Source organism: Arabidopsis thaliana, chromosome 3, assembly GCF_000001735.4.
Source record: "Arabidopsis thaliana chromosome 3, partial sequence".
NCBI classification, from domain to species: Eukaryota; Viridiplantae; Streptophyta; class Magnoliopsida; order Brassicales; family Brassicaceae; genus Arabidopsis; species Arabidopsis thaliana.
The window spans coordinates 22,325,847-22,351,293 of record NC_003074.8 but is presented as its reverse complement, the minus strand read 5'-3'; the positions used below and the strand labels follow the sequence as shown (position 1 = coordinate 22,351,293).

Below are 25,447 nucleotides of genomic sequence, written 5' to 3'. Positions count from 1 at the left end.
TTGTAACTTTAAAAGAAAAAGAAAGAAACAATGATGAACATGTGAGTCATGTTATATTCCCACCCCAAATATAATAAAGCGATAATTTAATCAAAAGCTTGTCTCCTTCACTTTCAATTTCGCAATCATCGTCTCATCAATGACGCATATGACATATATGGTGCCTGCGCTAATCTCATTTATATAGGTCATGTATTAAGCAATTTATAAACAGTTTGAAAGAGAATTGAAAATGGTCCAATCGATTCGGTCGGACTGCAATCAAGGTCATCGAATCGATTTTTATCGTAATATTTGCTTATCTAACCGAATATGCGTATCAAACGAAACAAATATCCGTTTGGTAATTAACATGATTTTGTCAATGGATATTCGTTTATACATAGTATCCGGTAACATAATTAATCAGAATTAGAAAGAGTGATTGCAACTTTGCTAGTCAAGGATCGAATATACCAAAATTGCTACATAGCTACTTTTATCAATGAAACTTGAACGTATATTAATGTCGATAACATAGACTAATTTACGATGCAGACAGCAAAATGGAGATTAATTAGGTTTCAGACACTGATACATGTGTAACATGTGTGAGCGTAAGTGGAGGCTTTGTCTCTTCAAGTCAAAATCCATCGACATTCTACAAATTTATCTAGGGGCCAACGAGAGTCGAGAATACAAAAAAGCCTAAAAGTTCGAGACAGCGTCACTGTCAATAAACGTTGCCTAAATTTCTGTGTACGTTGCATATAATTACGTTTTTGCCACTGGCACTTATTAGTCACTTTCCACTTATCAATCACTTGCGTTACTTCAATTTTGAAAAGTAAATATTCAAAACGAGATCAATTTTTTCACATAGTGACAATATACTCAGATGTAGAAACAAGAAAAGAGAAAAGGATAGAAAAGATTAGTTAATACCGTAATGGAAATATATGTTCTTTATCAAGAAAATTATATGTTAGTAATTACAGTAAGCAAGTGGAGGGCGGTTTAGTCATTTTGCCAATTAAACGGCTCTTCAAACCTGAACCCTACATCCTCCTCTCCGTAAAGCTGCCACGTAAAGGTGCCGTTGCATAAACAAAACGCATCGTTTGGGTTCATAAGCCCGTCCGTGAAAAGGTCCGGCAAATCAAACACCGTCTCTTCGTTGCTTTCCTTGTCCGTACTAGAAGTCTCCGACGTGTCCGAAGAAAACACGAAACTACTAGAAGTCGAAGACTGAGCGGTAGACAACAACTCAGAGTGGCTTAGCTCATCAGCTAATTTCTTATCGATAACCGGTTTGTGCCACGTGGTTGCTTCGGCGGCTTTGGTAGCTGCAGCTTGTATATCCTTAGGAGAGCAGCTAACCGGACGAGGAAGCAAACCGGATAATTCAGGGAAATTAAGAAAACCGGAGTTGCCTTTAATAGCTAAAGCCGCCACATCATGAGCACGAGCTGCCATCTCTGCCGTTGGATAAGTGCCAAGCCATATTCTTGATTTCTTCCTCGGCTCTCTAATCTCCGACACCCATTTTCCCCAACTCCTCATCCTCACTCCTCTATACGACGTCGGATTCTTGTTATCATCACTAACGTTGCTCTTCCGCCGTTTCCCTCCGGAGTCATTGTCTTGCACTAACGATCTTTTGGAGGTAGACCAAGAGTCTGACGAAGACGTTACGACGGAGGAGGAGGATATCGTGGCTGTTATAACGGAAACAATATTGTCTTGATGATGAGTAGCACTACTCTCTATGTTGATTTGTTTTCCCATTTGAGAGAGAGAGAGAGTAGTGTTAAAGCTGTAGGTTGCGGTCTGAAGTGGGCTGCTATAAATATTCTTGCAAATTACTTTAGTCTAAAGAAAAAGGAAACATTAGAGAGTAATACTATATAGACAGAAAAAAAACCACTATAATAATTTCGTTATACATAGTGGGTCCGTTGTCAATCGAGTGTAACTTACCCCCATGTGAAATTAAATGAAAATAACGTGTTTCAATATATTATATAAGTAAAATAATATTCTTATATACGCAAAAAAAGAAAACGGAGAAAAGAATCAAAAAATCGAATAACAATTTAGATGCATTCGTTGAAATGGGATGTTATTTGACCATATATCTCTTGTTAGATATGGACGAATCCTTGTGCATGTATCATGTATGTACGCCACTCCATAAACCATAATCCATCAACTCTGCTCGAGATTGCGTGACGTCATAATTATCAATAATTAGCAAAAAAAGAAATCTCTATTGTACATAAAAGTTTTGTGTCGGCCCACTTTGATTTGTAATATATTGACAATCTAATTAATTTGGACGTAAGAATTACACAAAATTGGTGTTAATAAAGAAGAAGAAAGAATATAAAATATACTACTAACTCAGTAATTTTTTTCTTCTTATGAAGACGCATGGGTCTGGATTGTTTTATTCGATTCGGCGCCATTATAACTAAGAAGCACTTTTATTTGATTAGTGATGAAATTTGAATTACTAATCAACCAGATTTTCCTACAAAAATCATTGAATAGTGTATATATTCTATTATCATTGTTGCTATTTTTCTGGTTTGGTCGATAGGCTTTCCTTGTGCTGAAAGGCTTTCCCACAGCCATGCTGAGCTTGGAGTGGTTAGTAGCAACCCTGATGCGTGTTGAGGCTGTGCTAAGAGGACACTGTAAGTCTGTGTTCTCAAAAACTTAATGGACTCCACAATGGCCGCTGAGAGACGTTTTGATGAAAGGTTGGTCAAATATTGTGGCGGATGACGTACAATGAGGTAGGGTTGGACCTCCGATACGATCGATTGGGCCTCCTATGAGCTCAATCTTGTTTAACTGAGATTAAATTTTATATAATAACGGTGTGAATTCTCTGTTATATGATGTTGGGCCTCCTATGGATTCTGATATCATGTTGAGTGATGACAAATATAGAAAAACCTCGCCTTGATATATTTATTAATTATGGTCCTAAAGCCCGAAAATGGGCCCATTAAACCAGCAACGATCGTAAACACGAATAAAGGAATTTCGGAATCGGAATTTTGACCCATTTCACCAAATCGGAGAAAAGACGGCGAAAATGGAGGAACAGAACGCTGGAACCGGTGCCGGCGAAAGCAGTTTGTTGGATGGATCAGGTCACTGGTGGTGGGCATTGGGAAGTGGAGCCCAAATCATGTGGGGAATACGATTGATTCGGAGAGGTTACGCCGGCGACGTTCGATTAATGCCGCTCAAAGCCTTCGGTGTCGCATCACTCTTCGTCGGGTCGTTAGCCACCAGCTCCGTCGCATTAGTCCGCGCCACGGGGATCCACACGGTCAGATTCTCGTATTGAAATCAGATTGATCTCTATCTATCTTATGTGTGTGTGTGTGTGTGTGTGAGAGAGAGAGAGATTGATCGGATCCAATTGGTGGTGAAAATTGAAACAGGTTCAAGATGCGATTGATCTTGGAGCCAACATTAGAACCAATTTGGGGGTTACTCCTCAAATACCGGATAAGCAAATCACCGGTACGCCATTTTTATTCTATGGTTTAATTACAAATTCGACTTCTGGCTGAATCGCAGGGTTTTGGGAATGTTTCGCAGAGAGAGACGGGTGATTTATCATGAACAGATCGAGCTTGAAGCTCTATCGGAATTACTGTGAGACGATCATGGAATTAGGTCTCTGGTAGATGATTCCATAATTATGTATGTTTTATATAAGATAAGACCATAATTTATAAGGTTTTTGGGTTCATAAAAATCAGATGTTATGTGAAAAATTAAAAGGTTATGTGCTCTGAGACTCTGATTGGTTCAATAAATCATATCTCAAGATTGACGAAATCATATCTCTCTATGGGAGGATCAAACTCTACGACTTCACAAATCACACAATGTAATTGTCATACAAAGGCCAAAACATGTCAGTTTACTATTATAAGGCAACAAATGAAGCTAGTAGTTAGTAACTGTTTTCATACTAGAGTTCTATTTGAGGACTTCCGAGAAAGGATAAATAAAATAGGTGGTCCTCTCATGGACGAGCCTTAACTTCTCTATACACAATCAAGGAAATGATGTCTTACAGTTTCCTAGCTAGAATAGTGGTCTTTTGTTTATTAGCGAGTCTTCAGCAATAGAGCTTCTCGATACATTACTCGGGCTAAAATTTTAGACTTCATAATAAAGTATCATTCACGACCATTAAGTCTTTGTTTATTATTATGAGATATAGAAGCTAGAAAAACAAGATCCATTTTGTGGGGTTGGGAGGAAGACATGACTAATTTATTAAACACAAATTTATGAAGAGAGAGTGAAATGATAGATCGTAGATACGTCTAATTTATTAAACTCAAGAGACGAACCGGAGAGAGTGAAGCATCGTCACCCAGGTACGGGAAGAACATTCACTTTTGCATAACCTGAAGAATAGAAGCCACCGTCTGGATAAGAGTCATCACCAAAAGAAGCGCAGCGGCGACAGTAGCGGTACCTCTCCATAGATTACCGAAATACTGGCGTCCGAGGATGGTGCGTGACCTGTTGACTGGATTTTCATAATAGGCGTTGACTCTAGACGCTATACCAGCATAGTAAGAACGACTCTCCACCACCCCCGAAAATAGCGTGTTCACCATCTCCGCCACCGCCACAGAACTCTTCTCCCCCCAGTTGTTTAGTATCCCTTTCAAAACCATATATATCATATTACTGTCACTTATTCAAGAAAAATTAAGCAAGCAGTATAACCTAGCGAACACGGAGACGAGCAGTACTTAATTGGAATTACAAGATTTTATACTGTTTAAACATTTGTATTGATAAAAGTAAAACAACATATGATATATAACATGCTGAAAAACATGATTTACAGATAATAGGGGTTCAAATATTTCTAAACATCAATATCTTCGTTTTAAGAATAAATGCTAGAAATGTCTATCTAATCAAACTCAAGTATGAAATTCGTCTTAAGTATTGATAATTCTATGCATCAATATAAAATTTAAACGTCAAATCTTGTAAATTTAACCAAAAATAGCTAACGAGTACAAAACAAGACAAGCATTGATAATGTGGAAAATGGATATTTAACACACAAACAATATATATATGTATACGTAGAAAGGGTACCGTTCTCCATGAGTAAGTCCACGTCTTTATCAGTGTCGATGAGGAAATCCAAGAAACTGACGAAGTTACAGACGTATGCTTTGAAAGGGTAATGGCATTGCTCAAGCGCCATTATATTTCTCAGTGTGATCTCTGCATCATCAGGAACCCACAAACAAGGTATCTTCAAACAACCATTCTCAAATGTCACATCTATCGAGAACTCATCTGTCACGGCCTTGAACTTCACTCCTGCACTTTGTAGCTTTGCCGCGTTATACATGTGTTTGATGATCGGTAGCTCTTTTGTTTTTTTTGAGCCATGACCATGTGACGTCTCCTCCATGCGATGAGTTTTGAGTCGTTCAAGACGACTCTTTTCTTCTCTTTTCGAACCTAGTGTCTCCATCGGAACACACCGGAAAAGATCAGCTATATATCTGAATGTGCTCTTTGTTGGTTCTCCTGACCCATGTGTCTTCTCCATGCGAAGAGCTTTATGTTCTTGAGGACGACTCTTTTCTAATTCTCTTGACCCGTGTGTTCCCAAATGGACAAATCGGAACAGACCAACTAAATATCTGAATTTATTCTTTGGCATCTTTGGCCTAAGTGTCTCCACGCGGACACATCGGAATAGATCAGTGAAATGTCTAAATCTGGAGTCAACTCCGATATTACCTTGGAATCTGAAGTAAGTGATGACTATCTGGCGGAGTGTTTGGTTTGGGCGGAGTATTGGAACGATTGGATCGAAGAGTTTCTCGAGGATGAAGTAAGGAAGTTGATTCTCGAGCAAAATGAGGTCTTCATCCACAGTAGTTTGAAGACAAGGCTGCTCAAATATAGGATCCCATGTTTTCTTGATGCATGATCCTTGGTCCTCAAGTAAGGTGTAATCTTTACTCCTTAAAAGGAACTCTATTATGAAAACAGAGTCGTGTAGGATCATGTCCACGAACTTTGGAGATTCAATCCAGGCAGTTGACTCAGAGTAGCTTGCCCTTATTATATCTTCTTCTTCTTTGATTCTTCTTCTGAGTTCATCAATCGTTTTTTGACCTGCAAGCCTTTCTGAGAATCTCGCAAGGTAAATCTTCTTATGCTCCTCCATGTTTAAGTAGCCCATTAACTTTGTGTTTGTGATATCTCCACGAGAGTTGAGAGCTTGAAATTTTAAAGAATGGTGAAGAGGTCCAATGAGGAGTAATTGAGGCGTGTAAGCTTCTGGATTTACACGACGTAGACGGTCAGGGACTCGGTAGATGCAACGATGCTCAGGATTTGTAGGAAACCACCACATCCCAGGAGTCGATTCGTTTAACTCAAGGACCGTGTCCGGTTCATGATTCAACCTTCGGTTCATTGTTCTGGAAGTTTGTTGTTGAGAGAGCAAATGAGAGTAAATGTGAAGAAGAAAGTTGAAAGAACTTAACGTCCGAAGTTTCCCTCTTGGTAGTAAACTAATGAGGAGGAAGGAAATGATTAGGAAGTTTCCCCGACGACCATATACATGAAAGTCAATTGTTTACATATGTAGTAATAAATAGCACATGTAACAATATATCTTATAACCCTATCTTATATCAAATTATAAGAACTTTGATACTGTGTAATTTTTCTATTAATATAGGTTTGTGGATTCGGAGCCATATCATGTCGTTCGAGATTTTTTAATTTTTTGAAGATTTACTACATTGTGTTGGTCTTTTTTAATATATACTTTTTGCAAATGCGTGGAACAATAATGGATCCTTATTCAATGCTCAAATGTGTTTTTTTTTACACTTCATATGTGTACTATTTATACAATTCAAACTTAATTATATACGTTTTTTAAAAGACGTAAAACTTTTATACAAAATACAGTACGTATAATAACAATGTGACGTAAATATATATTAATTGGCGAAAACAAGTGAATAGTAATTTATAATCCTTGCTTTTATATCAATATACGGATTTGAAAGTTTGAAACATTTGAGTTTTCTCCCATTCCACCATTGGACTTTGGACATATCCAAGGTGGGAGATACTACAATCTAAAGATAGCATAGTACAAAAGCCATGAGAAGAGATTGACTTAGTGAGTGCATCTGCACATTAGATGGTTTGAGTCAACCGTCTTTAAGAGAGGAGAATAGTAAAGTCATTTAGTGGTTTACCAAATTCATTTATTTAAAAATTTGTCTCCTCCCTCCTTCCTTTCGGTAAATGTCCAATAAAGAATTCAATGTGCAAAGTCATATACTATCCTGATTATTACTGAGTTTGTCTGGCCTTTGTTTGGACAGCTGTCCTGTAAAAATTGATTCTTTCTACATTTGCTGTAAAATACGGTATCTAAATACGTAGTTTCAACTTTCAAGGCTCTCGAGTCTCGAAGATCCTTCACATCATTTTTTTCCACCATATATGCATGTGAAATAGAGGGCCTTACACGGGCTGGCTCACATGATTTGGGCTTTGTAATTCTAATTACAACATCAGGGGCATTTTGGTAATAACATCAAATTCGAAATGCGAGAGAAACTTGGGGAGTGGGGTACTGAAAGTGGAGGGTAATGGTAATGTGGGTGATAACCGCATCCAACCGCCACTACAAAACCCAAAGAAACTTCCGCACACAAAAACAGAGAAGAACAAAAACACAAAATCGAGAGAGAGATCGATTAGCGATGAGGAAAATGGAAGCGAAGAAGGAAGAGATAAAGAAAGGTCCATGGAAAGCCGAAGAAGACGAAGTACTCATCAACCATGTCAAGAGATACGGTCCTCGTGATTGGAGCTCCATTCGATCCAAAGGTCTTCTTCAACGCACCGGCAAATCCTGTCGTCTTCGTTGGGTCAATAAACTCCGTCCCAATCTCAAAAAGTATACATTTTTCTCCTTCTCTTTGTTGCTCTCTCTCTGCAAATTCAATTTTGGTTTTGTTTGCTTCAAATTTAGGGTTTTTTGTGTTTGTTTATAGTGGATGCAAGTTCTCGGCTGACGAAGAGAGGACTGTGATTGAGTTACAATCTGAGTTTGGTAACAAATGGGCGAGAATCGCTACGTATCTACCGGGAAGAACTGATAACGATGTGAAGAATTTCTGGAGTAGCAGACAAAAGAGACTCGCTAGGATTCTTCATAACTCCTCTGATGCATCGAGTTCGAGTTTCAATCCCAAATCTTCTTCTTCTCATCGACTCAAGGGCAAAAACGTCAAACCAATCCGTCAATCCTCTCAGGTACTAATGATGATTTACAAAATTCACAAGCTCTGTTTTTCGGTTTTTTGATTCTCAATTTTGTGGTCTCAGGGTTTTGGTTTGGTTGAGGAAGAGGTTACAGTTTCTTCTTCATGTTCCCAGATGGTTCCTTATTCATCTGATCAAGTTGGTGATGAAGTCTTGAGGTTGCCGGATTTGGGTGTTAAGTTAGAGCATCAGCCTTTCGCTTTTGGCACTGATCTTGTCCTAGCAGAGTACTCTGACTCACAGAATGATGCAAATCAGCAAGCAATCAGCCCTTTCTCTCCAGAAAGCAGAGAGCTTTTGGCTAGACTTGACGACCCTTTTTACTATGATATACTTGGACCAGCTGATTCTTCTGAGCCATTGTTCGCTCTCCCTCAGCCGTTCTTCGAGCCTTCGCCTGTGCCGAGAAGATGCAGACATGTTTCAAAGGATGAAGAAGCTGATGTTTTCTTAGACGATTTCCCAGCTGACATGTTTGATCAGGTTGATCCAATCCCAAGTCCTTAGATTGTTGATTTTTTGTTTGTAGATGGTTTCCTTTGTGTGTTTAGGTCTATAATCTAACTACATTCTTATGTAATGACAATTCTTGTTCCCTTGTTATTATGTGAAGGAAGTTGTGTTGTTGTTTTCTTTGGACTCTGATTCGATTGAATGAAAACTTTGAAACAATGTTTCATAATTCATACAAAAGCAGTTCAAATACAATTCAAAAGTACAGAAACAGAGGACACTGAAGACAATTTGACTAAACAGGTGAATGGCTTATGACAGGTTCATAACTGACAGGATCATGACTAAACCTGATCCCAGCTTGACCATGACTCAAAACCACCTCATAGTCCCCAGCTTTAACAGACCCATCTTCACTTGAGACTTGTCTTCTCATTTCAACATAAGCACAGTAGTCTACTTCGTACACTGTTGTATCTTTATAGAATGTCGAAAATGTAGTTCCAACTCCTTCCCCTGAAAAAATTCATCAAAGAGGTTTAGAAGGTAACAACATCCAAAGTGCACAAAGGTCATCAGAGACGGATAGGATAGTTCAATGTAGAGAAGGGACATGGTTTACATCTGATTGAGATTGATCAAGATGACAAAGGATAGGAGGGCATTTTACAGATACACATAAGTCAAAATAGGAAACCAAGAGTCAGAAACTTGCATACCGTGGGTTACTAAGAGCAAGTTCTCTTCAGGATACTTATCAGCAAGAGCCTTTACAACTTTAACATATCGATCTCTGCAACCTTCCACAGACTCTTCCCATTTAGGCAACTGAACAGAAGGAACAAAAGGATCAAGTTGTCTACCAAAGTAAGGAAAACGATCAACACTTTAAAAGGTCCTGTAGAGTGTAAAGCATACCTCTTTATAAACCATATCCACATTATGATCAACCATTCCCTCAGGAAACATAGTTTCAATATCTGAAACAGTGAAGTCAAATTTCCCATCTTTAGGAGCAAGCTCACGCCTTATAGCCACTGAGTTCAACATCTCACACAAACCTAATTCAATAGAAACCTGAGAAAGTAGCCAAACATCTCAGCTGATTTCATCATACACACATTTCTTCCTAAATCTGAGTTTAAGATTATAGATATGACCAGACCTTGAGCTTAGATTTATCAATGGAAGGGACGTCTTTGGAAGACATGGCGTTAGGATCGACATTGACGGCTGATAGAGCTGCGACGACTTCGGAAGCTGTCTGAAGACATCGGAGGAAAGGGGAGACGAAGACACGGTGAATCGGGAACCCGATCTGAGATCGGATCCTTTGACCGGTTCGAAACGCTCGAATCATACCGTCTTGAACCAAAGGTGGATCCCAAGGTCTCTCGGCGGTTGAAACCCAGAGTGGCTCGAAATTGTCGATTCGATCACCGTGACGCATGACGAAGATGTTTTGGTAGCCATCGTCGACGTTAGATTTGGGAGACTCCATTGTTTCTTTCTTCTTCTTTCTCTTTCGTTTTCCGACACTAATGGATCGTTGTTTATAAAGGAATGTGATTTTTTTAACCTTTGTGGAAAATGTCATAAAGTGCCACTACTTCTTTTGTATTCTTCTTCTTAAAAGTTTCTAATTTAAAAAAGAAAAAGATATATGGTAAAGTCAAGTCGTTTTATTATTAACAAATTTAACTTGTAAATTGTTGAGAAATCCCCTAAATTGTTTTTAATATCAACTGCGATTTTTCATACTTTTAGCATTAGAAAATTGCAAAGATTTTTGATTGGTTTGCATTAAAAAAGCTATAACCTTTTGTTTGTGGTTGTTGTTATGCAATTGTGTTACGTAACTAAACAAAAAAAGGATATAATTTACATAAGGCTACAAACATGTTTTTTAACTTCATATTAATATTCAATATGACTTGGAAACTAGTAATTTGATTTGTCTCCATCGATGGGGTTACATTAATGTGGACAGTCGACATCGTATTAACGACTAGTCTTACATTCCTACAAGATAATATACTTTTTGGTGTTTTAGGAAGATGGGTGGAATGGATGATGAATGACGTGACGAAACAAGGCTTATGATTATGATCCTTTATATCAAAAAGTCTGAAATAAAATAGGTGGGATGATATACAGTTTGGATGTTAATAAGTCGGTATCATGTAAATGTATAAATATAAGTCGAACCATTCCTTAATGGAGGAGGTAGTTGAAAATTACCCCACGCTAGTGACTTCTTCATCAAATAACATCTTTGTTGATATAGTCGACCGGTTATATATATAGCATATTTAACCTTAAATTTATCTTTTATTCGGAATTTCTTATGGTCAAACAACGATGGGTAGTTGTTAGGTGTTAAAAAATTAACTATATCCCAACCAGTTCCAAATATACTATCCATCGTTGTTTGTTTACTCTGACCATAACAACCAGTTACAAATATACTCTTAACCACATGTTGAGTGTTTACTCTGTTTTTGGCATCTCGGGAGAGGTGAAGAATCAACTCATTGCTTGGGTTCTCTGCTGATGCTTACAATATGCACGTACGAAAGAGCTACTTATATAAAGGGCTTCGAAGAATCATAGATGGATTTTATGATCCGCTCCACAAAAGTATACTAACCACAAGACTGTCTTCTTTCATGTTAGTATGAGAGCTTTGGATAGACTTCAAGGTCCAATGGACGTTGGGACTGGCTGCATCTTCCGCAGAGAGCATCATAATGATCATATTTAACCTCTGGTACTCCCAAACAGATTTGGTTACTCAAACTCTATCGTTGCTTTGATTCCAGTAGCTGATGATGGTCTAGTACGAAGTTTTTGGTGGTACTTGCACTCCAAAACAATTTTTTTGCAGAGAAGAAGCAAAAAGGAAAAGACTTTTTGCAGTGCAAGGAGTGGCATATGGCTTGTTCTTAAATGAGACTCAACCTACTTGGTGGTTATGTTTCCTGTTGAAGAGCCGGTCTTGTTTACAGCTTTTGGTTAGTCGGAGACAGAGTAAGTAAGAAGACATCAAAACACATGACATTGTAAAAATAAAAACGCAAAATCAGTTTAATCAATAGTATCTGCCCAAAATTACGTTTAGAATCAATAATAAACAACAAAATCATTTTCAACCGCCGGTACAACACTTAAAAAGAAGTTCTCTCTTCGAAACCGTATCTCCAATCTGTCGGAAGCAACACATTACTATTGTAGTATTCCGGCAAGGTTCTCATCTTCTACAGAATTGTTTCTAGATAACCAGTATCCGGTTTGATTCCGGTTTACTAGTGCCATGATCATCCGGAACATCATTGACTTAAGCAGAAGTTTGGTCTGTGGTGCTCAAGGAATGGTACTTGATTCCACATTGACTAAGACTTGTGATCACCTCAAAGTCTCCAGCTTTAGTAGACCCATCTTTACTCGACACCTGTCTTCTCAATTCAGCACAACCACAATACTCTACGTCGTACACATGTACGCCTTTAAAGGTTGCAAATGTAGTCCTTACTCCTTCCCCTGCATTTTCTCAACAAAGAGACATTCAAACACAAAATTTGATCGATAAAAGGGACTATTCATAGACTCTTTGCTTTAATAAAACCTTAGAAGAAGATGTTCTCTCCAGAGAAACAAAGCAGAAAGAATGTGTAAAAGATCCAAAAAGACTTAAGAACATAATGTGTTTGTTTACCGTGAGTGACCAAGAGCAAGTTCTCTGAAGGATACTTATCAGCAAGAGTCTTTATCAAACTAAGAAATCTATCTGTGCAGCCTTCCACAGTCTCTTCCCATTGTGGCATCTAAACAATGCCAACAAGAGAATCAAGTTTAAACTCAAATTGCTTCGAAGATTAGAAGATAAACAGAAACAGAACAAGACAAGTCTAGATACTACAAAATTCCAAAACCTCACCTCTTTATAAACAGGATCTACACTATGATCAACCATTCCATCAGGAAAAATCGCTTCAAGTTCTGAAATCATGAAATCGAATTTCCCATCTTTGGGAGCAATCTCAGGCTTAATAGCAATTGAATTCAGCATCTCACTCAAACCAAATTCAATGGAAACCTGAGAAGTATACAATAATCAACCTTAAATGATTAATATCACACATTCAACAACAATTCAGCTCAACATTCTTAAACTAGAATTCAATCAACAGAGATTCACAGATACACATGGAACACCAAAAGATTTCAAAATCGAAGGCGATTACAGCGATTATCTGACCTTAAGCTTATATTTATCGATTGAAGTGACGTCTTTGGACGAAGTAGCGTTAGGATCGAAATCGACGGCGGAGAGAGCAGCGATGACTTCGGAAGCAGTCTGTATACATCGGATAAAAGGAGAGACGAAGACACGGTGAATCGGAAATTGGATCTGAGATCGAATCCGTTGACCAGTTTGAAACGCACGAACCATACCGTCTTGAACGAGAGGAGGATCCCAAGGTCTCGCAGCTGTATCAAGCCAGAGTGGATCGATTTTGTCAATGCGATCACCGTGACGCATCATCAAGATATTTTGGTAGCTATCGGGATTTTTTGATTTAGCAGACTCCATTGTTGCTCTGATTGTTGCTGCTGCTGCTGTGACCTTTGAGACTACGTTGGAAGTGATTGTTGTATACATGGCGCTTTTTTATTTATTTTTTTTAATTTCTGTTCCTTCTCTTTTCTATGTTTTATAAAAACAACTTTTTTTTAACATCATCGTAATGGACAAAACCGGCTAAACCGGAAACTACAAGATCATGGATTGGGGATTTTTGTGGTCCTTGAATTTGAAAGATACTCCATGACTAATAACCACATTGCTTAATTGATTGAGACTTAGCTAACCAGTTTATGTATTTAAAAGTATGTTGATGTAAATAAATTTAGAAAATCAGAGGTTAATCGACAACAAAACCAAACCGCAATCAAAAATTTGAAACAATTGAGAATAGATAAATAATGGTGATGATAATATCTTTTATTTGAATTTAAAATTACTAAGTGAAGGCAAATTCTGAACCAAAATAAAAAAAATCAGAGATTTCAATATAGACTGAATCAGTCAAGCGACGGCTAACGCCGGTTTTATCCGGTTCGTAGGGATCATACGAAGACAATGACAAAATTAACCGGAGTTAGAGGGAGGGTACATGATACCATCTTGACCATGACTTGTAACGACTTCAAAATCTCCAACTTCACTAGAGGAGATCTGTCTTTGTAGTTCAACACAAGCACAAAAATCTAACCTGTGCGTTGCCTCTTTATAGAATGTGGCATATGTAAAGCTTACTCCTTCTCCTACATTTCCATGGACGAGTTTTTTAAAAAGACTATGATACTCAAAAACACTATAAAACAAGAAAAAAAAAAAAAAACAGAATGTGAGAGTCACTTACTGTGAGTGACTAACAACAGATTCTCACAAGGATACTTATCAGCAAGAGTCTTGACCAAATTAACATATCGATTGTTGCAACTTTCCAAAGTCTCTTCCCATTGTGGCATCTGTATGTATATATACAGAACATGTCAAATTCTTGTACTTATAGACTTGTGTTCAAACTAAAGAATACACGCAAAGATTTCTTAGAGACCAACCTCTTTGTAAACCGGGTCTACATTATGATCCACCATTCCATCAGGAAACATAGCTTCAAGTTCTGAAATCTTGAAATCAAATTTGCCATCTTTTGGAGCAACTTCAGGCTTAAAAGCGATTGAGTTCAGCATCTCGCTCAAGCCAAATTCAATAGAAACCTGAAGCACACGATCAAGCTTCTTAAATTGACTTATACAGTACGTACACTATAACACTACAAACAACAAGTCTCTTAGCATAATGTAACTAGAACATTCAAACACGTTGTAACGAAAAACAAATGCATAGGACTTTCAATGACATAGAGACAACATGCACGACGATTAACTGTTCTTAAGATCTATGAAAAAATCTGAAAATCTTCCATAGTTTAACATAAACACATATATACGTAGATGGTCATTTGACCTTGAGCTTAGGTTTGTCGAAGGAATCAGACGAATTTGCGTCGGGGTCAGAAAGGGCGGCGATAACTTCGGAAGCGGTTTGGATGCAGCGGAGGAAAGGGGAGACAAAGACACGGTGAATGGGAAAATGGATCTGAGATCGGATCATCTGACCGGTTCGAAACGCTCGAAACATGCCGCCTTGAATAAGCGGTGGATCCCAAGGCCGAGCAGCAGTCGAGACCCATTGTGGCTCAAACTTATCAATGCGATCGCCATGGCGCATCATGAAAACATGTTGGTGGCCATCCATGTTTGATTTAGACTTCATTTGCTCTGTTTCTTGCTGCTTCATGGCGTGATGCAAGTATAGTATATTACATGCAATTAAGAAGACCATTGACTTTTTATTGTATTTTCATTTGTTTTTTACTATTGTAATAAACTCGTCAATAGGCATCAGACATGAGGAAGACTACGTATAGTTCAAAGTTTTTTTTTGAATACTAAAGAACAATTTTTTTTGTCGTTTCAGCAGTTTGCTAAGACTGTTCTCTTGCTTATAGCAATGGTAATTTAAATACGTTCTGACAAATTCTTGTTGAACAACAATTTTGTGTTAGAAAAATTACAACCCTTTAGCTTTACATATTTTTGTAAAATTTGTGGAAGAAAAGGAAAATAACTGAACCATTATTCTTATATATTTTTTTTTATTGAAGCAACCCGTTAAACCAGATATTCACATATAAACCGGTTAAAGGGGAGATTGGCGGCTTACAACTACATGATCATGGACTGGGATTTTGGTGTACTTATAAGATACTCCATGACTAGTAACTACCTCAAATTTACCAAACCCATCACCATTCAAAATCTGCCTTCTCATTTCAACACTACCACAATAATCTACCACGTACTTAGTTGCGTCTTTGAAGTAGTTGTAAAATGCAACACTTACTGCTCCCCCTGCAATTTCCCATCCCAAAAAAAAAAACGAACTACAAGATTAGGAAAACATCAATTTTGGTTAAAAACTAAAAAAGCCATAACTGTTTTGCTTACAATGAGTGACTAAGAGCAAGTTCTCAGAAGGATACTTCTCCGCAAGAATCTTCACTGTCTTATAATATCGATCCTCAAAGGCTTGTGCAGATTCTCCCCATTCTGGCACCTAAACAGTACAAACAAGGAATCGAGAATTATCGAAATAAAGTTTAGATATAGTCACACAAAACAAAACATTAAGAACGAAGACACGACAAAACAAGTCATATAGAGCACCTCTTTATAAACCATATCCACATTAGAATCCACTGTTCCTTCAGGAAACATAGCTTCAAGATCTGAAATCTTGAAATCAAATTTCCCATCTTTGGGAGCAACTTCACTCTTAATAAAGATTGGGTGCGGTATCTCGGACAATCCAAATTCAATAGCCACCTAAAGCAGACGAGACAAGACATATATAAGCATAAAACATCTCAAATGCTTCAATCAAAATGATCAGCATGGTTATAAGAACAACATAACAGAATTTTGCTTAGAGAATCATTAAAAATTTCCATAGTCCACAATATATGTTTTTTTTTTTTATAACGTATGTATGACACGGACCAACACTAGCATAAAACCACTAGACTACAAACCCTGGTCTCAAAAAATATATAGAGAGATATTCTGACTGACCTTGATCTTAGTATTGTCGATGGAAAGCACGTCTTTAGATGACATAGCAATGGGATCGAAATCGACGGCTGAGAGGGCGGCAACGACTTCGGAAGCGGTCTGGATGCAGCGGAGGAAAGGGGAGACGAAGACACGGTGAATCGGAACCCCAAGTTGAGACCGGATTCTCTGACCAGTTCTAAAGGCCCGATCCTTACCGTCTTGAGCAAGCGGTGGATCCCACGGTCTCGCAGCTGTTGAAGTCCAGAGTGGCTCGAAATTGTCGAGTCGATCACCATGACGCATCAGGATGACATTTTGGTGGCCACCGATGATTGATTTAGCCGACTCCATTGCCTTTCTCGGTGTGATCTTTGTTACTAGAAGTGGGAGGTATTTATACATATATGCAAGCAATGAGATGTTGAGTTTTGTTTTTTTTACTATAAACTTTTGAAGGAAGTTAAAATTGCATTTCTTTTCCTCAGTAGGAAATTGCGAGGAAGCTTATCACACAAGAAAGTAACAAAATTCTTTTAAAACACGACTCATCATTGTTATTACTACGAAGTTTACATCTATATAAATCCAACGTGATAAGAATTAATACCAAAACCACTCGATATAGACGACTCTCTCTTCTTCTTCTTTCTTTTAGGTCAACTAGTTAGTACAAATCTCTTTCTACAATATGTAATTAATGCATGATACATAATACATAAAAGGACCAATATGTAAAATATACTAATGTAAATAATTAAGTACTAATAAGTAGTCCAAAAATACAAAATGGATAGAGGTCCAAACAATCAAAATTTGTTATTAATCCGTAATTTTTTGGTTTTACTGTGTACGGATAGTGCATGAAGAGTTGGATAAACCAAGGGACAAAGCGAGTGGAGGTGATGAATTGATGATGAATAGAGTGACACATCAAGCCTGTGGTCCTTGTATAAAGTCCAAATTATAATATTGACCGTTAAAGTCCAGATTATATTCTTTAATTTACTGGATCAGAGTTTGAACTTTGAACTTGGAAGTGGGGTTAAAATAACAATTTGTAAAAACGCTATCAAATTTGCAGGTAATTATATTTTCTTCTGTTACATGTTTGACCAAATTATCCGTCTTTTTTGCTCTATTTATTAATGAAAACTAGAATGATTTAATTTATGAAATTTAGTAATGGAATAAATAAATTATGTTGATAATTCTGATTTTATTTTTCCACCTTTACAAAAAGTCAGGCTATCCCACTAATCTTATTACACAAAGTGAATGAATTAAACAGAAAAAAAAAAATAGAGGCCGTATCAACACCTCACATCAGTGGTAACAAATAAGACGACTGGATCAGAAAACTAGTTTGATTCACATTTTATACTGCCGACAGTTAGGACTTAAGACCGTATCTGAAGTTGAAGTTGAATTCGGCTCTTGAAACCGACGAGCCAGTAATGAAGCCAAAACTTGAAGAAACGAATCATTCGCAGTTCTGCATCATCACAGTACAGATAGAGACATGAGAAAGTGAAGGTTTATTATACAAAGTGAGTCCATTTTATCTAAGTCTAGACCTCGAAATCATAGCAACTTCAGAGTTCACATCCTCACTCTACACCAAATCAGGATTTTAAAATATGTAAGGTTAAGACGCAAATCATTAACATTAAGATAGGAACTTTAACCTTAAGGAATGATATGTCCCTAACTATCGGAAATCTAAGAACACCAAATATTAGCCACATCACATATCGTCCAAGCAAGCAAATCTAAAACTCTTCTTCAGGGAAATCAATTTAACATTTTCATTCATGAATCTACAATATTTTGTTGCACTGCAAAGAACCAATAAGGGATAACACCAAGGAGAAAGTCTAACTCAAAAATGACAAACAACATTGAATCACTACCTTTTATACCTCAATCAATGGAAGAAGCTTCTTCGACGCTCCTATCTGATTTCAGTCGAATCCGATTCAACAAGATTAACTTCACATCATTCTCATTCAACCCTACAAGATTCAGAAACAATTACATTATTTCCTCAATCACAGACTATACAACAGTAAACAGGAAGAAGTAATCCAATCGGATTCATCAAAAATGTTAATACCTTTCAAGCATGTTCTGAGACCTTATATGCTTCTGAAGAAACGTTACCCATCCACAAACCAGGGAAAAGAACCTGAAAAACGATCATACAACAATTCAAGCCAATATTGTTAGGTCAGGTTTGAGTAAAACAAAGGTAAGATTCTGATTCAACGTGAAAATCTTACATCGAGCTGCTTCTGCACGTTCTTGGCTCTCTTCTTTGGTCTTCTACTAGGTTTTGATCCAGTCAACGCGTAGATATCTTCATCTATCTCCAGCTTTGAGAGCGATATCGATAACCTCGGTTTCTTCTCCTTTCTTTCCGTCGTCGCCATCTTAGCATCTACACCGTTCCTCGATCGTATTGACTCTGTTCTTACCGTTCCCAGAGATTTATTCTCCGGTAAAGCACCGTTACAGCTCTTCAATACCCCACCGCCGTGTCCAATTGACCGCTTCTTCGTCGGCGGTGGTCTCCTCGGCCTCAGATTCCAAGTCTTCGGTCCAAACTCGTCTGCTTCCTGACCACCACCATCGGAGATCCGTTCACCTTCAGCATCGATCGCCGGACCAGCTGAATCATCAGTCACTTGAACAGAGGCGGCGACGGAGGTGGCGATATCAGTCGATACAGCTGTTTCTTCGTTGTTCTTCGTGCGGATCCGTATAAAGATCTTCGATCTACCGTCCGGCGTCGTTGACTTCGTCGCGGATCTATCTGCGGCGGAATCGCTAACACCAGACGCGTTTCCCTTCTTCTTCTCCGGTCTCAATTCAAACGAAGAACCTGAAGCTTCGTTCACCTCCTCAATCACCAGATTTCCTTTCCCAGTATTAGCTTCACGAAGCGGAGATCTACTCGATGCTTTGCGGAGCCGGTGTGTATTGGCGTGATTCATAGCCCATCTGAGATCAGACAAAGGGAAGTTATGAAGCGGATGAGATTTCACCGGCGAAGAAGAAGCTGCTGCAATCTGTTGCTGCTGCCGTCTAGAGGTTTCAATCCCGTTCACCACCGACGGCGGCTGTGGCGGCGGCGGTGCATCGGAACCATGGATCGGTGGAGGAAACGCCATGGATTGACGGAACATATATAATTCAATCGATCAAAGAAGTGAGAAAACCCTAATGGAAATCAATAGATAATTCAAAAAACACAGAGCCAATGTAGAGCGAAAGAAATGAGAGAGAATGAAGAGCGGCAGTTATGTTATTGCTGATAGAAACCCCAAACCAAAGTGTTAACCAAAAAAAAGATAGAAATATGTTAAATGACTATCTTACCCTTCCTATATCGTCGGATTTACAGCCGCTGCCACACTGACCACAAGGGCTCCAAACGTAAGACGCACGTGACTTGCACGCACTCGTTTGCTTGCTTTCCAAGACTTTAAAGCTGAAATGTAGTCAAAACTATCCGGACGTATATAACAAAGCAGCTTGATTTATTTTCACTGGCAAGTGTGCGATTTGGTTCCACGTTTTGCAATCAAGTCATTACTACTATCACCGACACGGGCCTGTGACACGTGCAGATTGTTTCAGGGAGCCCAAAATCAACCAGTTGCAATTTCTTGTTGTCTGATCGAAGAAAAAAAAGTAGTATATACAATCCTAAAATGTATGTAAACCTCTCACTTCATAATCTGTGAAGAGGCCAAAAACGGAATCCACCGAGTGGTACAGATAAGTTCTTCCCACTCTAATTGGTAACCACAAAATTATCCAAGTGTGCCCATCATTTCTACATCCCACAAACAAACAAACGTCTCATCTGCAATCTCCCACACGCAGTTGCTACCATTTAGAGATTTTGTAACGTTTTTGAGTTGAGGCAATAAGGTTCCCTTTGTGTTCAGGTCCACAAATCTGAAAAACCTCAAGGGTACATTGCTCCCAACTGCTGCAAGATCCAAAGAGTCTTTTTGTTCAGTTAGGATACAGTGTCTCTGGTTTTTCTGCTGGAGAAGCGTTCGAACCAATGTTTCGGGATTGCAGGATGAATCCCATATAGACGAGCTATGAAGGCCTTTTCGCTTGTAGCTACAATGCTTGCGATTGAATAGCTTTTCTCGCTAAACCCTTTCTCCACAAGCCACTTATGGAATCTAAACCTTGGACTGATTCTGTTCTCCAGGTCAAAACAAAGATAAGCTGGGAAAACCTCTAGGTAATCCAAAGAATCTCCCATCTCGCCACAGAGGAACCTTAGTTTATCTTGTATGCTATGTGGTTTCTGATTCAAGATCTTTGGTGCTGATCTTATCAACATGCATATCTTTGAGAAAATGATGCCACTGTTTAGTAAGATTTGGAATCGGTCGTGGAGTTCTACCGCCGTACCATGTACATGTTGTAGTACCTTCATGGTGATGCCGTTTTCGCCAAACCCTATTTCATGAAGGAAATCCAACTTTTGAATGTTGTGTCTTTTGGTTCTTGAGTTTTGAAGCTCCTCCAAGCCTTCTTGATACTCTCTCTCTAAGTCTTCATCGGGATCCATCAAGGTATAGCTAGCGAGTAAATGATGGTTCCCATTCTTCAATATATCAAAGATCCTTTCATGCAAATCTATTGCTCTAAGCACATAAGGCAGATTCTTCAATTGGTTTCTACCAAAAACATACGGGTACTTCTGAGCAACAGCATCCACTTCATCCTGTCTCAATCCAAAATGCTTTAGCATTCCTGTAACAGAGATCACCGGTTTCTCTAGATCAAAATTCATAATAGCGGGATTTCGAAGAATCAAAAGAGCAGCATCTTCTTTGCTAACACCAAACCTACAAAAATATCCAGCCTTATTCATCAGAGCTTCTTCAGAATATTCCAGAAAAAGTGACTTATTTCTACACATCAACTCCCACATCTCTTCATTCTCACAACCCAAATCGTAAAAGATCCTAATCTTCCTGCTAACGGCGAGCCAAGAATCCACATTTTCTTCAAAAAGATGATGTGAATCAAACTCATCAAAAAGTCTTTTCAGCTTAACAAACAAACAACGTATCTCCGAACCCAATTCACCACCTCCACAGAGAGTACGAGGAATCGCTAAACAAGTACCAATCACCGCAACTGTACTGAATCCTATATCTTTAAACTTAAGTAGCCTGGATTCAATTTCTCCAGGACGCTGCACAAAAACCAACCTTTCCTCTTTATACAACTTACCAAGCTTATTCCAAGGAAACCCAAATCCAGATAAAGCAAAAGCTGCATCCAACACAGTCCGATCCTCAGAGAAGAAGAATTTCTTCTCAGGCAAAAACTCGCTAACCTCACTGTAGTCAATGCCAATGCTCTCGAAGAAAAACTCGAATTCGTTAATAGGATGGTAACTGAGATGCTTCCGAAGAGATTTGGAGAAGGTAGGAACAGAGAAATCGAGTTTCAGGATGAGGTTTCGAATCGAAACGGAGGCGTTTGAGGCAATTTGTTCAGCGTGAGTGTAGGAGAGAGACCTGGTGGTGTGGAGATAGTCTGTAATGGCTTGCTGGGCTTTTCCGATGGCTAGAGACTTGTATTTCGACGGCACTCTTCTATGTTTCGCCGCCACCGTACTGAAATTATGAGAGATCGATGCGAATTTCAATCGAACCATGAACATGGTCGAATTTGGGGGATTAGGGTTTTCTCCACCGGTGGTCTTTCTCTTCCCGTGCCGTCTATACCGTTAGCAAAATGGCCTCGGAACTTCCATGAAATTGCTGTTTTGCCATTTATGGTTCGAATCAAATAAAATAAGAAATGAACCGGACCAGGAATAACCGTGGAGAAATGTACCGGTTAACCGAGATTGGTGGAGTAGAGAGTAGATTGCTTTTGCATAAATGTTGCCAATTTGTATGCGGAATTCGAAACCTGGTTATGGTTTGGTACCAAAAACTCAATGCAATCATCATCTACATTCTTTTGGTTCTGCTTATTGATGGAGTGTTTATTCTGGTGTTGACCGTTAATGGGTATATGAAGTTGGTTAGTGAATTTTCATGTTTAGCCAGACGAATTTTAAATCCCCCTTATGATCAGCAGTGAAAATTGACTAAAATATCTCTAGACGCACAATCTTTAGATGCGTTATACAACATCTTATTTTAAGATAGTTGATGTGTTCATTTTTTATTTTATATATAACCTGAACTGGAAAAAGAAAAAATGGTTTTAAGGGATTTTCAGTACAATTTTATTTTAGTGGGCTGATACAGGCCCAAAGAAAAGTCCTCGACATTAGTGTCTTAAATCGAACAAGATTTGATTTGATGAAATCCTAGTGGCCACGAGTGTAACCAGCTTTCTTTCCTTTTGTTTACATATCTGGTTTACTCAAACCCAAAGAGGGAAATTTCTTCTATTAAAGGGTAGAGACGAGGTCACGTGCGAGTCACGCTGAGTATAGCTGTAAATATGTAAACACACACAAAGGCAAAAGCTATCATATTGAATGATTGAGGCTTTGATAAGCTCATGAGTGGATGATGGATGCCCAAGGGTATAAACGTCATTCCCTAAGTAGCTAAAGAAAAGCAGAATCGCAATCGCATCAAATGATTGGGAAAGAAATTGGGTGTCCGGTGAGGGAGGGACAACGAGCCACGCGCGAAAAGGTAGGCCCACGTGTCCTTTTCCTTTTTCTTGTTTCTGTGACACGTGGACGTTATGTCATGTGCATATCCACGTGATTGCTCTGACATTTATACTACAAGATTTTTTTCGCTTAAACCCATGCTCTTTTACACACCTTGCTCACGTGGCTTTCACTCGCTCCTGTCCCTTTGCAATTTAACTGTTTATTTTAGTGATTCAAGTCTTTACCATAAATTAGTCACTTATCTACAATAAAAATTTTGATGATCTCTTAGCACAAAATGAAATATTGCTTCAAACATTTTCACGATTTTAAGGTGTGTGTTATCTATGTAGCAATAGTAATCATTAAAAGAAAAAGGTATAGTTGGAGACAAAAGCAGCCACACATTGATTCTGAAAGTTTGTTACAAGATCTTCTTTTTCTTTTCTTTTTTTTTCTTCTCTTTTTGTACAAAAGTCTCAAAAGCTAAGATTTTCTATCGATCCATAATCAATAAGCGGAAGATTTTCCTAAAAGACGACAATCTTTAAGTCATGCGTAAGTTTCATGATGATGTTTCAAGATTATATTCACTTCATGATATCATAATAGGCAGACAAATTAGAACTATAAAATTGCATTTATTAGTTTATGTATGTCGAACCAAACTGTTAGATTTTTCTAAGTTTATATAGATGATGTATTGTCCTGATGGTTCATTTTATATTGAGATCGACGGTAGACAGAAACAATTACAAATGTCGGGTCTCAATACAAAATGAATCACTGTGATAAAGACCATGCCAAAATTAAATTATGTTTGTGATCGTTTTGTTCATGGAAAATGGTGATGGGTGGTGTAACTTTAATTCGATCGAGTGTACGAAGACGAAAGCAGAAAGTATAAATGAAAGTGCTTTAGCACATGGTTGGGAACGCACGTGGGGCCATAGATTAACATCATGACATAATTTTTGATTAGTTTAATACTCTACTATCTATGGTACGTAAGTGATAAAATGATAAGCTAATTATTTTAAAACGTTGCATTTTATATTAATCAAACGACCTCATTATTGGGTAAACATGATAGGTTTGTTGGTCGGTTGACATTGGATCCCCGTATCCTATTCGTTTCTTACCAATATCATGATGATGATATGACTTAACTTTATTTGGCACCTACCTCTGTAAAGTCCCTCTTATCAAATCTAAAAACCGAGGTTGATCACATTACCTTTTTAAAATGTCAAAAAATGTGATATATGGTATGGTTGAAAAGAAATCTATAGACATAAGTCACAGAAGTAACATGTTATATTTGAAAGAGACTAAGGCGTTGGTTTAACTATATCCCACTTATAAAGTTATAACAAATCAGGTCACATATATTATAAGGATGTAAATTACATTCTTCAATGGTTTAGGACTTAGGAGCTTAGAAAGTCTACACTAAATTAGTTAAAATAATATGCAGCTGGCATACAAAATTTACAAAATAATGATGAACGAATAAAACATTGATTATGGACTTATCCAACATATAATGTTTAGCACAAATGACAAAACTATATATTATCATTTGAAATCCACATTTTTCATCTATGATTAAGTTCATTACACCCGTTGAATATCGACTAGCTAGTACTACTATAATTAATTATGCATTATAAAGTCACATGAGCAGATCTTTATATTATTTGGACATGGTACATATCTATCCTTTTTTGTACCACATCAAAAACTTTAAACAATACTACAATTTTACTATAATAAGGCGTGGTGGTGTACACGCTGACGATAGAGCGCGTGAGAAGTGTGTTCAAATGATTGTTGATAAGTGGGATGTCTGGTCGTGGAGGAACAATGTTACACCGCACGAGTGTGGTCACTGGGAACCACGTGTTGCCACGTCAACAAAATCTCACATGCTCATGCACGTGAACGTAGTGTGATGACCTCTATTTCTTCTTTTCCCCTCCCATGGCTTCCCCACTCCACCTCTTCTTGTTCTTAGATCTTTGCCTGTCATGCTCACTCGCTTTTTTATCCCAGATTTCTTTATTTGATTCATTTGTTTATTAAAAACCACACAAACTCATATTGAAAAAAAAAAGTCATCGATGTAGATCCACAATTACATTCATTCTATAAGACTATAACATATAAAAGAACCATTTTTACATTACAGTCATAATGTAATTTTACAAATATACGAAATCCATCGATCTATTCATTTCTTTATGTTGGTAAATGGTTAAGCGATTTACAGGGATCAAGATGGAC

The 25,447-nt window shown here is 38.0% G+C and overlaps 10 protein-coding genes and 2 long non-coding RNA genes across 18 annotated transcripts; 3 read left to right on the top strand and 9 right to left on the bottom strand.

Moving 5' to 3' along the window:
* Positions 1 to 835: 835 nt before the first annotated feature.
* AT3G60490 (Integrase-type DNA-binding superfamily protein) lies at positions 836 to 1,986 on the bottom strand. Its single transcript, NM_115913.3, has one exon. It carries the CDS (start codon positions 1,765 to 1,767, stop codon positions 997 to 999), a length of 771 nt encoding a protein of 256 aa, NP_191608.1. The 5' UTR covers positions 1,768 to 1,986; the 3' UTR covers positions 836 to 996.
* A 956-nt stretch (positions 1,987 to 2,942) lies between these two features.
* On the top strand, positions 2,943 to 3,843 carry AT3G60480 (StAR lipid transfer-like protein). Of its 3 annotated transcripts, NM_115912.5 has the most exons (3): positions 2,943 to 3,325; positions 3,441 to 3,522; positions 3,601 to 3,843. In NM_115912.5, exons 1-3 carry the CDS (start codon positions 3,086 to 3,088, stop codon positions 3,612 to 3,614), a joined length of 336 nt encoding a protein of 111 aa, NP_567100.1. In that variant the 5' UTR covers positions 2,943 to 3,085; the 3' UTR covers positions 3,615 to 3,843. The 3 variants fall into 3 exon arrangements, with proteins under 3 accessions (NP_567100.1, NP_001327547.1, NP_001327546.1); NM_001340046.1 differs by having other exon boundaries at positions 3,055 to 3,325; positions 3,441 to 3,843; NM_001340045.1 differs by having other exon boundaries at positions 3,055 to 3,522.
* Positions 3,844 to 4,172: 329 nt separating this feature from the next.
* Positions 4,173 to 6,536, bottom strand: AT3G60470 (transmembrane protein, putative (DUF247)). The gene is made up of 2 exons (NM_115911.3): positions 5,137 to 6,536; positions 4,173 to 4,687 (listed from the first exon to the last, which is right to left on the bottom strand). Exons 1-2 carry the CDS (start codon positions 6,479 to 6,481, stop codon positions 4,410 to 4,412), a joined length of 1,623 nt encoding a protein of 540 aa, NP_191606.1. The 5' UTR covers positions 6,482 to 6,536; the 3' UTR covers positions 4,173 to 4,409.
* A 1,181-nt stretch (positions 6,537 to 7,717) lies between these two features.
* Positions 7,718 to 8,973, top strand: DUO1 (myb-like HTH transcriptional regulator family protein). Its single transcript, NM_115910.2, has 3 exons — positions 7,718 to 7,990; positions 8,088 to 8,349; positions 8,422 to 8,973. The coding sequence occupies exons 1-3, from the start codon at positions 7,794 to 7,796 to the stop codon at positions 8,863 to 8,865; spliced, it is 903 nt and encodes a 300-aa protein (NP_191605.2). The 5' UTR covers positions 7,718 to 7,793; the 3' UTR covers positions 8,866 to 8,973.
* Positions 8,964 to 10,435, bottom strand: AT3G60450 (Phosphoglycerate mutase family protein). Of its 2 annotated transcripts, none has more exons than NM_001340044.1 (4): positions 9,977 to 10,435; positions 9,730 to 9,888; positions 9,531 to 9,639; positions 8,964 to 9,327 (listed from the first exon to the last, which is right to left on the bottom strand). In NM_001340044.1, the coding sequence occupies exons 1-4, from the start codon at positions 10,406 to 10,408 to the stop codon at positions 9,107 to 9,109; spliced, it is 921 nt and encodes a 306-aa protein (NP_001326035.1). In that variant the 5' UTR covers positions 10,409 to 10,435; the 3' UTR covers positions 8,964 to 9,106. The 2 variants fall into 2 exon arrangements, with proteins under 2 accessions (NP_001326035.1, NP_191604.1); NM_115909.5 differs by having other exon boundaries at positions 8,979 to 9,327; positions 9,977 to 10,403.
* Positions 10,436 to 11,542: 1,107 nt separating this feature from the next.
* Positions 11,543 to 11,747, top strand: AT3G09395. The gene has a single exon (NR_141532.1). It is a non-coding gene; the product is annotated as an other RNA (long non-coding RNA).
* Positions 11,748 to 11,773: 26 nt separating this feature from the next.
* AT3G60440 (Phosphoglycerate mutase family protein) lies at positions 11,774 to 13,503 on the bottom strand. Of its 2 annotated transcripts, NM_115908.4 has the most exons (4): positions 13,070 to 13,503; positions 12,749 to 12,907; positions 12,527 to 12,635; positions 11,774 to 12,351 (listed from the first exon to the last, which is right to left on the bottom strand). In NM_115908.4, exons 1-4 carry the CDS (start codon positions 13,472 to 13,474, stop codon positions 12,149 to 12,151), a joined length of 876 nt encoding a protein of 291 aa, NP_191603.2. In that variant the 5' UTR covers positions 13,475 to 13,503; the 3' UTR covers positions 11,774 to 12,148. The 2 variants fall into 2 exon arrangements, with proteins under 2 accessions (NP_191603.2, NP_001327708.1); NM_001340043.1 differs by having other exon boundaries at positions 11,774 to 12,635.
* A 173-nt stretch (positions 13,504 to 13,676) lies between these two features.
* On the bottom strand, positions 13,677 to 15,281 carry AT3G60420 (phosphoglycerate mutase family protein). Its single transcript, NM_001203213.1, has 4 exons — positions 14,849 to 15,281; positions 14,440 to 14,598; positions 14,238 to 14,346; positions 13,677 to 14,139 (listed from the first exon to the last, which is right to left on the bottom strand). Exons 1-4 carry the CDS (start codon positions 15,224 to 15,226, stop codon positions 13,964 to 13,966), a joined length of 822 nt encoding a protein of 273 aa, NP_001190142.2. The 5' UTR covers positions 15,227 to 15,281; the 3' UTR covers positions 13,677 to 13,963.
* Positions 15,282 to 15,435: 154 nt separating this feature from the next.
* AT3G60415 (phosphoglycerate mutase family protein) lies at positions 15,436 to 16,870 on the bottom strand. Its single transcript, NM_115906.4, has 4 exons — positions 16,516 to 16,870; positions 16,111 to 16,269; positions 15,892 to 16,000; positions 15,436 to 15,795 (listed from the first exon to the last, which is right to left on the bottom strand). Exons 1-4 carry the CDS (start codon positions 16,846 to 16,848, stop codon positions 15,584 to 15,586), a joined length of 813 nt encoding a protein of 270 aa, NP_191601.1. The 5' UTR covers positions 16,849 to 16,870; the 3' UTR covers positions 15,436 to 15,583.
* A 771-nt stretch (positions 16,871 to 17,641) lies between these two features.
* On the bottom strand, positions 17,642 to 19,867 carry AT3G60410 (hypothetical protein (DUF1639)). Of its 3 annotated transcripts, none has more exons than NM_115905.4 (4): positions 18,777 to 19,867; positions 18,611 to 18,682; positions 18,408 to 18,509; positions 17,642 to 17,989 (listed from the first exon to the last, which is right to left on the bottom strand). In NM_115905.4, exons 1-2 carry the CDS (start codon positions 19,680 to 19,682, stop codon positions 18,614 to 18,616), a joined length of 975 nt encoding a protein of 324 aa, NP_567099.2. In that variant the 5' UTR covers positions 19,683 to 19,867; the 3' UTR covers positions 17,642 to 17,989; positions 18,408 to 18,509; positions 18,611 to 18,613. The 3 variants fall into 3 exon arrangements, with proteins under 3 accessions (NP_567099.2, NP_001030901.2, NP_974465.2); NM_001035824.3 differs by having other exon boundaries at positions 17,681 to 17,989; positions 18,183 to 18,509; positions 18,777 to 19,809; NM_202736.3 differs by having other exon boundaries at positions 17,701 to 18,509.
* Positions 19,868 to 19,955: 88 nt separating this feature from the next.
* Positions 19,956 to 22,246, bottom strand: SHOT1 (Mitochondrial transcription termination factor family protein). Its single transcript, NM_115904.3, has one exon. It carries the CDS (start codon positions 22,199 to 22,201, stop codon positions 20,525 to 20,527), a length of 1,677 nt encoding a protein of 558 aa, NP_191599.1. The 5' UTR covers positions 22,202 to 22,246; the 3' UTR covers positions 19,956 to 20,524.
* A 2,706-nt stretch (positions 22,247 to 24,952) lies between these two features.
* Positions 24,953 to 25,447, bottom strand: AT3G09365. Its single transcript, NR_141531.1, has one exon. It is a non-coding gene; the product is annotated as an other RNA (long non-coding RNA).

What these genes read in the sequence shown, in the direction of transcription:
- AT3G60490 (NM_115913.3), bottom strand. Translation starts at nt 1,767, where the DNA reads ATGGGAAAACAAATCAACATAGAGAGTAGTGCTACTCATCATCAAGAC.
- AT3G60480 (NM_001340046.1), top strand. Translation starts at nt 3,086, where the DNA reads ATGGAGGAACAGAACGCTGGAACCGGTGCCGGCGAAAGCAGTTTGTTG. An exon ending in GCGCCACGGGGATCCACACG is followed by an intron (nt 3,326 to 3,440) that starts GTCAGATTCTCG and finishes AAATTGAAACAG; the next exon opens with GTTCAAGATGCGATTGATCT.
- AT3G60470 (NM_115911.3), bottom strand. Translation starts at nt 6,481, where the DNA reads ATGAACCGAAGGTTGAATCATGAACCGGACACGGTCCTTGAGTTAAAC. An exon ending in GGACTTACTCATGGAGAACG is followed by an intron (nt 4,688 to 5,136) that starts GTACCCTTTCTA and finishes TGGTTTTGAAAG; the next exon opens with GGATACTAAACAACTGGGGG.
- DUO1 (NM_115910.2), top strand. Translation starts at nt 7,794, where the DNA reads ATGAGGAAAATGGAAGCGAAGAAGGAAGAGATAAAGAAAGGTCCATGG. An exon ending in CTCCGTCCCAATCTCAAAAA is followed by an intron (nt 7,991 to 8,087) that starts GTATACATTTTT and finishes GTTTGTTTATAG; the next exon opens with TGGATGCAAGTTCTCGGCTG. An exon ending in CAATCCGTCAATCCTCTCAG is followed by an intron (nt 8,350 to 8,421) that starts GTACTAATGATG and finishes TTGTGGTCTCAG; the next exon opens with GGTTTTGGTTTGGTTGAGGA.
- AT3G60450 (NM_001340044.1), bottom strand. Translation starts at nt 10,408, where the DNA reads ATGACATTTTCCACAAAGGTTAAAAAAATCACATTCCTTTATAAACAA. An exon ending in TTGATAAATCTAAGCTCAAG is followed by an intron (nt 9,889 to 9,976) that starts GTCTGGTCATAT and finishes CTACTTTCTCAG; the next exon opens with GTTTCTATTGAATTAGGTTT. An exon ending in TGGATATGGTTTATAAAGAG is followed by an intron (nt 9,640 to 9,729) that starts GTATGCTTTACA and finishes CCTTCTGTTCAG; the next exon opens with TTGCCTAAATGGGAAGAGTC.
- AT3G60440 (NM_115908.4), bottom strand. Translation starts at nt 13,474, where the DNA reads ATGTATACAACAATCACTTCCAACGTAGTCTCAAAGGTCACAGCAGCA. An exon ending in TCGATAAATATAAGCTTAAG is followed by an intron (nt 12,908 to 13,069) that starts GTCAGATAATCG and finishes TATACTTCTCAG; the next exon opens with GTTTCCATTGAATTTGGTTT. An exon ending in TAGATCCTGTTTATAAAGAG is followed by an intron (nt 12,636 to 12,748) that starts GTGAGGTTTTGG and finishes GGCATTGTTTAG; the next exon opens with ATGCCACAATGGGAAGAGAC.
- AT3G60420 (NM_001203213.1), bottom strand. Translation starts at nt 15,226, where the DNA reads ATGGTCTTCTTAATTGCATGTAATATACTATACTTGCATCACGCCATG. An exon ending in TAGACCCGGTTTACAAAGAG is followed by an intron (nt 14,347 to 14,439) that starts GTTGGTCTCTAA and finishes ATATACATACAG; the next exon opens with ATGCCACAATGGGAAGAGAC. An exon ending in TCTGTTGTTAGTCACTCACA is followed by an intron (nt 14,140 to 14,237) that starts GTAAGTGACTCT and finishes ATGGAAATGTAG; the next exon opens with GAGAAGGAGTAAGCTTTACA.
- AT3G60415 (NM_115906.4), bottom strand. Translation starts at nt 16,848, where the DNA reads ATGGAGTCGGCTAAATCAATCATCGGTGGCCACCAAAATGTCATCCTG. An exon ending in TCGACAATACTAAGATCAAG is followed by an intron (nt 16,270 to 16,515) that starts GTCAGTCAGAAT and finishes CGTCTGCTTTAG; the next exon opens with GTGGCTATTGAATTTGGATT. An exon ending in TGGATATGGTTTATAAAGAG is followed by an intron (nt 16,001 to 16,110) that starts GTGCTCTATATG and finishes TGTACTGTTTAG; the next exon opens with GTGCCAGAATGGGGAGAATC.
- AT3G60410 (NM_115905.4), bottom strand. Translation starts at nt 19,682, where the DNA reads ATGTTCCGTCAATCCATGGCGTTTCCTCCACCGATCCATGGTTCCGAT. An exon ending in ACGTGCAGAAGCAGCTCGAT is followed by an intron (nt 18,683 to 18,776) that starts GTAAGATTTTCA and finishes ATCGTTTTTCAG; the next exon opens with GTTCTTTTCCCTGGTTTGTG.
- SHOT1 (NM_115904.3), bottom strand. Translation starts at nt 22,201, where the DNA reads ATGTTCATGGTTCGATTGAAATTCGCATCGATCTCTCATAATTTCAGT.